This window comes from Danio rerio, chromosome 4 (genome assembly GCF_052040795.2).
Source record: "Danio rerio strain M-AB ecotype USA chromosome 4, GRCz13ab, whole genome shotgun sequence".
In the NCBI taxonomy this organism is placed as follows: domain Eukaryota; kingdom Metazoa; phylum Chordata; class Actinopteri; order Cypriniformes; family Danionidae; genus Danio; species Danio rerio.
Genome location: NC_141024.2, coordinates 60,915,001 through 60,925,576, shown reverse-complemented (window position 1 = coordinate 60,925,576; position 10,576 = coordinate 60,915,001). Strand labels below are relative to the sequence as shown.

Here is a 10,576-nt window from a genome sequence, read left to right as displayed (position 1 = left end):
AAGTATAAAAATGCCACACAAATGAATAGAATCAAACTTTTTAATATATATTTTACAACATTTAATACATACAGTGCACATCTAATATTATAAGCAAACAGTATAAAACAAAGTATAGATTTTATTACACAAACACACACACACACAAATTTATTCAGTTTTAAAATTAATTACAGTAATATTATTGACTAATATGATAATGTTAATTGGATTTAAGTACAATGCAGTTTGTAAAGTAATATTTTCTGTCTTTTAGTAGATATATTATATGAGAGACTTGCTTTGTTTACCAAATAAAGTGAATCTATTTGGATTTGCATTGTAAACATTAAATAAAAGTAAAAAAGTTATTATTATTTTTATTTCCCATATTAAGGTTTTAGTTATGATACTGCCAAAATCATTCCACAGAAGATTTTTACCTAAATTTTCCGCAAAAATAGCAAAAAACATCCGCAGATTCCGTCTGGCTCTAGTCATGACTGCAACAGTAAGTTGCAACAAAGCTTAACAAAAAGACTTTTATTTTGGCGTGTCGTGTGACGTCATCAGGCGGCGCCGCTTCAGCGCTGTAATTTAACTGGAGAAAGGTTTGTTTTAAAACGTTTACAGATGTAAACCGATTTAAAGTTTAAGTTTTTTATATGATGTTAAATTATGTTACTGCTGTTGGAAATATTATTTTAACCTTTTATACAACGTAGTACTATTTTATTCTCAGTAACCGAGGGCTTTTTTTTAAATAAAGTAAAAGAAAAGTGTGTAGTAAGTGTTTTAAAGAAACGTTTTACCTGATTTCTTTTTGTTAATTACTCTTATATAAAGAAACTGTTTAAGTAGTTAAGTGTTGAAGAGAAGTTATTTTGTTTCTGTTCATTGTTTATTTTAAACAGGACATTTTTATTGTTTTGTTCATTTTAAACAGAATAAAGTGTCCAAACACAGAGAAAAACTCCTCCAGAATCGACTGATCTCCACACTGTTTTAAAGATGGCGTTTATTAAACAGGAGAGTGAAGATGTGAAAATTGAAGACACATTCAGAGTCAAACAGGAAGATCTGCAGGAACAAACAGGTTGATTTTTTATTATCAGGCCTCTTTTACACTTGTGCGTTTTAGTTTTAAAACGATGTCCACACTAGCATTTCACCTAGCGTTTCTGAACAGCTCTCTGTCCACACCAAAACGCTGAAAACGCACAACACGTAACCACACACACACTCTCGGGCAAGCGCTGCAGAATATCTATAAAAATGAGAGCTGTGCTCGTCGGACTGCTCATCAAGCATCTCCCGCTGGATCTAATCTCCCTATATTTATTAAACGTGATATTTCATTCATCTTGTTGTCTTTATCTAATGACATATTACCCGACTTTGGTCATTGGAATCTATTACTTGTTCTCAGGTAACGTGTTTTGGCTAAGCGCAAAGATAAGTTAATGATAATGTAACCACGTAGCCTACATTCTGTATATTGACAGATCGCTTGCCTTTATTTCCTATAATGTATCAACTTATTGTATGTTATACTTTTATAATGGCCATTATCGATTATTAAAACTGATATTCAGCAAATGAGAGGGTAAGTTTCGTATTTTCACTGAAATTGAAAAGAGGCAGTTGTTATAGGCTCCGTTTTGTTATTAATATCCACACAGTGAAGATAACGCTCATAAATGCAGCACAACGCCTCAACATTTCTGCTGTCTGTTAAGTTGCTAATATCAAAATGAAAATAGGCAGTTCCTTAAAACTTGTTTTCATTTTATTGTTGAGAAAGTGAAACAACGTAGCCAGGATGATGTGAATGAAGTTATAAAGTACACTGTTCCCTTTGAAGATTTACCCGTGTCCTCGGTATAGTCTGCTTTTCCATATCAAACTGAGAAGAAGAGACTGCAGCCTTGATCAAACTTGCGAAGTCTGAACTTACTAGAAGAGAATGCAGGACTGAACTGTGTGTAAAGTTAGGCTACTTAATATTGAGGAAAAGCCCCAATCAGAGAGGCGAATGTCGGCAGCCCCGCCTCCGTTTTCAGATGTCTCTGTTTTCCCCATCCACACTGAGACGGAGCAGCAGCGTTTCAGAATGAAAACGGCCTGTTCAGCGTTTCCAAAACGCTCGTTTTCGGCACTCGAAAACTCCGGCGTAGTGTGGCAGATGGCATAACCGTAGCAAAACTTATGCATTTTAAAACGAAAATGCATTAGTGTAAATGGGGCCTCAAAGACCAACTCATTCATCTGATCCTCATTCAGATATATTTTATTAATAAGAATACTAAATTTAATCCATCTTGCAGCCCTGAGTGTGCTGCCTAGTTCTCCTAAACGCACAAAAGCACTCATTGAAAGACAGAATATGTTTGCATATGTCACGTTGATCACAATTCCCCTTTTTTCATCAACTTCTTCATGGGTTTAAACTTGTTTCTAGTAGTTGTTACTAATTCTCACAGATAGTATCTGAATTAGAATTACATCATTATTATAATAACTATTGACCAGGGCTATTGTGTTTAAACAGGGTTTCCTTGGAGTCTTAAAAAGTCTTAAATTTACTGAAATGTTGTGCTGTAGGTCTTAAATCTTTTATAAACAAGTCTTCATTTTTCCTTTGGTCTTTAATTAAGGTTCATGTTTTTCTACCCAATCTGGCCAAAACCCATACAATCACCATCAATCCAACTCAATAAAAATTTTATCTTATTATTCAAAAAGGTCATTTTAACTTGTTTTAAATTATTTATTAAAATGCTTTAATTATTTTCCTTACAATAACATTTGTTTAAATGTGCTTCATGTATTTACTGCTAAGGACATTGACCTGGACAGACCTGTGTTTTGCACAGGTTTAGTTTATTATAGTTTTTAAAACTTTTAAAACATTTGTCCATTTGTTTTTTTATTTTAAATAAAGTTTATTTTGGAAAAAAAAGTTTTTTTTATTACACAAAATTTTAAATCTTGCTAGAAATATCTAAAATATATACATAAAAAATTTAATATTCATTTACTATTGTATTATTAAAATTATTATATTTTTGATAGGGCAAATAAAAATCTTTTCCATCTGGGCCATTTTACACGGTATTTAAAATCATTTGAAAGAAATATCTAAAACATTTTAATTTTATTATTCATTTATTATTGTATTATTAAATGTATTAAATTATATTATTTTTTTGATAGAGCAAATAAAATCTTTTTCATCTGGGCCAAATAATTGTTATAAAACATTGTACAGTATTTTAAACTATATGATGTTGCTGTGGGATGACGCGTGACAAACCAAACAAATTATTGTGGAACAAAAATGTTTAGCATTGCACTGACTACAACTGGCCAACAAACTAGTCTAAAAATGACTTTTTCTGCTTAAGAAATGGATTACAGCATGCTGATGATATGCAAACATTTGAGTGAAAAATTTGTCAGTATTGACCATATTCTTCACGAACCAGCAGGCTGCGCCATTGGAGTCTTTTTACTTGAGTTTTTTTTTTTTAAAGAATTAATTTATCCATCATAAAAACAGTGTTATGCTGCTTAGGCATGAGACAATAACTGCTTTCAAGGTATGCCGTTTGGAAAAATCAAAGTTTTAAAACGGCCAATATTTTCTTCTGTACCATTCCTACAGTATATCTAAGTTTTTTTTTTGTTTTTTTTTTCACAACAACAGTATCTCCAGCAGATAAAAGATGTCATTTTTAATCGTAAAGAAATGTGTTTTTGAAACTAATGAAGACAGCAGAAGTCAATGATTCATTTAAATTTTTTAGCCTGACAAAAAAAGAAAAAAGACTCAAAAGAAAATATATTGTAATATAAAGTTTTTGTTTTTTACCCAGACATTCATTCATTCATTCATATTCTTGTCGGCTTAGTCCCTTTATTAATCCAGGGTCGCCACAGCAGAATGAACCACCAACTTATCCAGCAAGTTTTTATGCAGCGGATGCCATTCCAGCCGCTACCCATCTCTGGAAAACATCCACACACATTCACTCTGGACAATTTAGTCTACCCAATTCACCTGTACCACATGTCTTGGGACTGTGGGGGAAACCGGAGCACCCAGAGGAAACCCTAGCAAACGCAGGGAGAACATGCAAACTCCACACAGAAACACTAACTGAGCCGAGGCTCGACCCAGCGACCTTCTTGCTGTGAGGCGACAGCACTACCTACTGCGCCACTGCCTCGCCACCCAGACATTTAAAAATAATATATTTTAGAGCAGTAATCTCAGTACCTCAAAACCGTGATATTTTTATTCAAGCTTATCATACCATCAGAATCTTATACTGGCCCATGCCTAATGCTGCTTGATGTTGCAAAGTTATATTTTCTTATTTTCTTATTTTTCTTTGTATGTATAGTCATGAACATGTATAGCCGTTTATTATTCCAGGTCATTTCTCCAATAGGCAACTGAATTGTAAGTTTTAAATCAATAGCAAATGAGATCAGGTCACTATGACATGATTGAGAATGTTTATATGTTGCTGTTTGTCGTTGTACTACGTCTATTCTGAGAGCTGATGCTGAGTATTCTTAGGAATTTTCACAGAAATTGTTAACCCTGGGTCATTCTAACCCTGGATAAACAGAATCCTGGGTTACCTGTAAATACGTTTCACACTGCTCATGCTATACCTGGGGTTATAAAATAATCCTGGGTGTTCATTAACAGACAGTTCACATTCGCAAACACCGGGTTAACAATATTATTTGTATATTTACATTGTCACTGTCCCTGATTGGACAAACAGCAGATAACCTGTTTTTTAAATGGCATTTCTGCATTTTGTCAGGTATATAAAATGTCATCATGTAGGTCTTCAGCTAAGCCTCAGGACATGCACAAAGGCAAGAAAACAAAAACAAAAGTACAAATGAATGAATACCAGTAGCAAAGTATGTCATCTTGCCATATTCTCATCACTTCAATTTACAGCAAACATGGCATTAAGCATTTGCACAAGTTCATTCATTCATTTACCTTCGGCTTACTCCCTTTATTCATCAGGGGTCGCCACAGTGGAATGAACCACCAACTTATCAAGCATATGCTTTAAACAGCGGATGCCTGTCCAGCTGCAAACCAGTACCGGAGAACATTTGCATAAGTTATATACAATAATGCAAACTCACTAATATAAGCTGAATTATGCGCACTTGCTATGAACATGCAGGATTTGTGTCAATCAGGTTTTCCAAGAAAGAGATGCACATGAGGGAACACAACATAAGTAATCTAGAGCATTTGATCATTTGCATTTACAGCCACAGGCACAAAAAGAGCTTGGTTTTTCTCTGACCTCCGAAATGAAATATTCTGCAAGGTATATGATCTGATTTTGAGCTGAAACCTCAGACACATTCTAGGAACACTAAAGACTTACTTTACATCTTGTAAAAAAAGGTTCATAATAGGAACTCTTTAAAGGTATTTCTGACCCAGAAATGTAAATAGCCTCACCATTGACTTTCCATTGTGTGGTATTAAACCTTGATGAGTTTCCTGATTCTGTTGAACACAAAATAAGATATTGTGATAAAAACGCTGGCTTACTTTGTGTTCCAGAAGAAAGGAAATGTTTAAAAGCACATGATGGAGAGTAAATAGTAGAGTCCCTTTAATATTTGGGGTAAATATCCATGTCATGCTTACCACTTTGTGCTTTTATACTAAAGTTCACTTTTTTTGTTCTTTTTTTAAAGACCTGATGGTGCTGAAAGAAGAGACTCATCAATGGAATGAAATGGAAGAAAAAAAACACCAAGAAATAACAACTGATGAAAAACCCACACTCACTAAAAAGACTTCATCACGCGGAAGACCTCGGAAATCCAAATCTGGGTGTAATTTCAGCTGTAAACGGTGTAGAAAGAGTTTCAGTCAAAGGTCAAACCTTGATGTTCACATGAGAGTTCACACAGGGAAGAAACCTTACACCTGCAAACAGTGTGGAAAAAGCTTCTATACTATAGGAAACTTAACAGTGCACATGAGAATTCACACTGGAGAGAGGCCGTATGCATGCCAAAAGTGTGGGAAAAGCTTCTATACTACAGGAAACTTGGCAGCGCACATGAGAATTCACACTGGAGAGAAGCCTTACTCTTGCCTCCAGTGTGGAAAGAGCTATAAGCAAAATGGCAACCTTGAAGTCCACATGAGAACTCACACTGGAGAGAGAAGCTTTCTTTGCACACAGTGTGGGAAAGGTTTTTCTCAAAAACAAAACCTTAAAATCCACATGAGGATTCACACTGGAGAGAAACCTTACACATGCACAGAGTGTGGTAAAAGTTTCAGATGTAAAAACACACTCGATCACCACATGATAAGTCACACTGGAGAGAAGCCGTTTGCATGTGCTCATTGTGGAAAGAGCTTCACAACCAAAGCTAGGCTCATGAATCACACGAATGGTCACACTGGAACCACATGTGATCAGTGTGGAAAGAGTCTCACATGCAAAGACTCCATAAAGCAACACATGAAGATTCACTCAGGCGAGCGTTTTCGATGCAGTGAGTGTGGAAAGGGCTTTAAACATAAAAGAAGCCTCATCAATCACATGAAGCTTCACAATGGAGAGCAAAAATGAGGCCTTGTCCAGCGGAGCTTAAGGCTCTCACCCGGGATAGCATCTCGGGACAAGTGTGAACTCTTGAATACATCTCAAGTTACTGGAATGAAACCCTTTGAACCTGAAGATTTAAACTCAATAACTGAAGAGGGGTGAAGATGTGCCAGGTTGTGAGAGTTTCTACAGGGCTGCAATAAAGCAAAATAACTCTATATGTGTTTCAAGTTATTATGAACTGAAAACCAGTTGTTTACAGAAAGTTTAATTGTTTTCATGAAGAAAACTAGTTTCTTTTCTAAAATCAGTCCATCAAAATAAATGTGTAGTGTTTTGAAGCCAAAGTCTTCATTTGTTACCCACAACACATCAAGATTTGATCAAGTCAAAATCTCATAATCTGACACAAATCTGATCTGTGGTAACTGGCAAATGGCATTATGTAGTCTAAACAGGGCTTTATGGAGTCTGCATCAGTCTCTCACTGTCATTGCAAGTTCACACCGGCCGAGTTTAGGTGGATTTTTATTCACCACCAAGTTTTGTGACACTGCAGACAAAAGCCCAAAATTGGAGGCAAATCGGTGTTTGTTTAAGGGAGTGACAATCAAACAATGTGAATAATCAAAAACACAATCTAAGGGTGTAGGACAGTTTTTTCTGCATCTCCCCAAACATTTTCTCCTCCCTAATCTTTCTAATTCTTTTTTCAGTGCAGACCATTTGATTGCAGTGTGCAATGTGCACAAATTTGGTTTCCTTTGAAGAAATGTTCATGTGAAAACTCCCACATTACTACAAATAAATCTGTGTATGGGAAACCCAGTATCTCTATTGTGAATGAGAATATGAGTGATTTGTTAGCTTACATGCTAATTCCAGGACTCAACAGACTATTGAAGCACTTCAGCTATCTGTTCATTCAAATTCTATATATATATATAGACATTGCTGTTTGTAATAGTAGTCACACACACATTTGATTCATTTTATTTGGAATGACTAATACTATTAAAACAACACAGCATCCAAATAATCGTAAGGAGCCCATAATGTTTCACAATAAAAGCAGCATGCAACCATTGATGATCTTTTGCGTGGCACTAGACACTCAATCCATTCTATGTGCAGTATTAAGTAAATGGATTAAGGATAGAGATGGCATCGTCTTCTCCACACATGAAGACTGCCTATTATTGCAGATACAGAACAATACTTTGCAATTTGTTTAGAGATTTTTTTACTGAGTCCGGCAATTTGTAGTCCTCTCACACATAGTTTATGAACATGCCCAAGGCTACCGTAAATTAAAACCACCAACTTAGTGTTGTAGCCACACACTTTCAGAGCATTCACTAATGGTTGATATTTCAGCATTTTTTCTGAATAGCACAGATCCATGTATGAGTCAAAACAACAGCCTACTTCCATAATCAGAATGTTTTTCAGTACTTCATTCACAACAACAATATCAGGAGTGTTTGGAGAATCTCTAATGACAGCACTCAGAACATGTGCATTACTGCTCAGTGATGGAAACCAGTTCATTCGTACAGTCTTGTTAGTGTATAGTGCACTGTGCACACTGAGTCTGTCAACCTCTTTAGCTGTGATGTTCACAATGCGATCGTGACGTGTGATGTACATGCCTCTGAACGCGGGGCAGCCGTTCATTATGTGCGCTGTTGATTCCACCGTTCTATCGCTATGTAATAAACAGAAGGGCTCGTGGTGTTTCGGGTACCACACGGACAGATTAAACTTTGTAGGAAGTGTTTGTAAACGAGCTCTAATGACAAACTTAAGAATAGTGTGGTCAATAGCGGGGTTGTGTAGCGCAGTGTGTGAGACTGTGTGATCCGCGCTCTGCAGGCAGGCCAGTTTGCCCTGCAGCCGCAGATGAGTCCAGTAACTGCGCTGCTGTGTGTAAAAGTGCTGGAGAATCTCATACCTGCACGTCCTGCCCTTCAGCTCCTTCTTTTCTCCACCATTATCTAAAGTTGCTTCAGCAGATGTGTTATCAATGTCCATGATCGCCTCATCGCTGACTTTCACCTGCTGTCCGCTCGTGTTCCTCCAGCTCAGCTGTATGTTATTGCTGCTGCACAAGTCATTCAGGTCCGGCCAGTCTGAGCGCACTCCAAATCCCACAGACGCTGTATCCAGCCTACCATTGAGTTTCTTTCTGAATCCTAAGAAACTTGTTTCTCCTTCAGCTGCATATGGCACCTTGCGTTTGTCCAGATCCAGAAGGAGTGAGCTCCGGGCTAGCCTTTGTACTGTCGGGTCATCGCTGTTCAACATGTGCAATAGATGGTTTATCCTAGTAGCTGTGTAGATCCACTCGATATTGGGAAACCCGAGTCCGCCCTCTGTATTATTAGTGAATAAAATACTTCTTGTCGTGTGTGTATTAAGACATAGCCATTTTCGTGCCAGCTGCACAGCCTTATCATTCATTTGCTTTAAAGCTTTCTTTGAGATGTGTACGTTAGCAAACAGATGTTGTATTTTGGAGAGAGCGATCTCACGAACTGCTTGGAGTTTTAGACAGGCTGGTAGGGGACAGCGATCTATTTTGTCCAGTCTGCTAAAATATTCATTGCAGGTTTCATTCAGTTGTTCTTGCCATTCTCCAGCTACGTTAAATTTATGTCCAAGGTAACTATAAGTCTCATGTCTGGCATAAACTCTGATCGCATTTCCTGAGATTGTGAACACAGGAGGATGGTCATATTTGGCTCTGTACCACCTGTTGCCGCCGGATCGGCGTTCATAAAACACTGCGCACTTGCTGTTCTTCACCTCGAGTCCAGACCACTGCAGAAAGCGGTCAGTGTCTGACAACATATTGGTAATGACATTTTCCTCTCTTGACACTAAGACGACGTCATCTGCGTAGGCTTGGACGGGATTCGGAGATATTACATCGGGCGGGGCGAGGAGGCAGATCCATTTCAGCTATTGGTTTAATGCCAGAATAAAATTCACTGCGCTCCAAGGACAGCCTGTTTTAATTCCAACTGCGAGCTTTATGGGTTTTGTCAATTGCTGTCCGCACATTACTTGTATAAAAGATTTCTCATATACATCCTTAACTATCAGTCTGTACTGCTCTGGCAGTTTTATCTCTTCAAGAGAGCGAATCATTTCACTATGAGGTAAAGACCCAAAAGCATCCCGAAAGTCAAGAAACACAGCAAAAAAGCGAGAGGACTCGTGTTTAAAGTCATCAATAGCAGTCTTCAAACAGAAAACATGTTTGTTCATTCCTTGCCTCTCTATATATGCTTTTTGCTTTGTTGATAGTATACCAGAATCCACAAACCAAGGCAGAATACGATTTAAAATGCATTTCATAAATACCTTGTAAATGGAGGGCAGCAGTGATATATCCCTCCAGGTGGAGGGGTCTTCCGGAATGTTGTCTTTCTTGGGAATCCTGTGGATGATGGCTCCTTTCCACAAATCAGGAACTTTTCCATTGATTAGGCAGACATTGAAAATCTGTGTTAACGTCGTTGCTGTAAAGTGTTTTGTCGCTTTAAGCACTTCATAAGTTACCCCGTCAGCTCCACAAGCCTTGTTGTTGGGAAGGCTGAGAAGCACTTCTGTGATTTCATTTGTGGTGAAGTTGGAAGTTCTGGGCTGTGTGTTGATATCAACCGGGCCAAGGATGCCACACCATGGGGGGCTGTCGCGCTGGTGATGCTGCTGCCTCGGTCCACACTTCTTAACATAGAATTCAGGAGGAGGAATCGGGTGAGTACTATTATTTAAGATGATGTCAATGGCTTTACCTCTACGATGTTTCCAGAGATAGACAAGCTCATTTTGGCTCACCTCAGTTGACTCTCTCGCTCTGCTGGATTTTGTCGCTCTGTTGAGCGCTGGTTGAATAGTTTTCCGTATGTAGCGCAACTGGTGATCTATCCATTCAGTGAGTGTGTGCTGTTCAAATTCGTATGGGA

General features: G+C 37.7%; 1 protein-coding gene across 1 annotated transcript; it reads left to right on the top strand.

Annotated features, from left to right (window-relative positions):
* The first annotated feature begins 550 nt into the window (after positions 1 to 550).
* Positions 551 to 7,426, top strand: LOC137491038 (uncharacterized). The gene is made up of 3 exons (XM_087250428.2): positions 551 to 590; positions 926 to 1,075; positions 5,734 to 7,426. The coding sequence occupies exons 2-3, from the start codon at positions 991 to 993 to the stop codon at positions 6,624 to 6,626; spliced, it is 978 nt and encodes a 325-aa protein (XP_087106554.1). The 5' UTR covers positions 551 to 590; positions 926 to 990; the 3' UTR covers positions 6,627 to 7,426.
* Positions 7,427 to 10,576: the final 3,150 nt, after the last annotated feature.

What these genes read in the sequence shown, in the direction of transcription:
- LOC137491038 (XM_087250428.2), top strand. Translation starts at nt 991, where the DNA reads ATGGCGTTTATTAAACAGGAGAGTGAAGATGTGAAAATTGAAGACACA. An exon ending in AGATCTGCAGGAACAAACAG is followed by an intron (nt 1,076 to 5,733) that starts GTTGATTTTTTA and finishes CTTTTTTTAAAG; the next exon opens with ACCTGATGGTGCTGAAAGAA.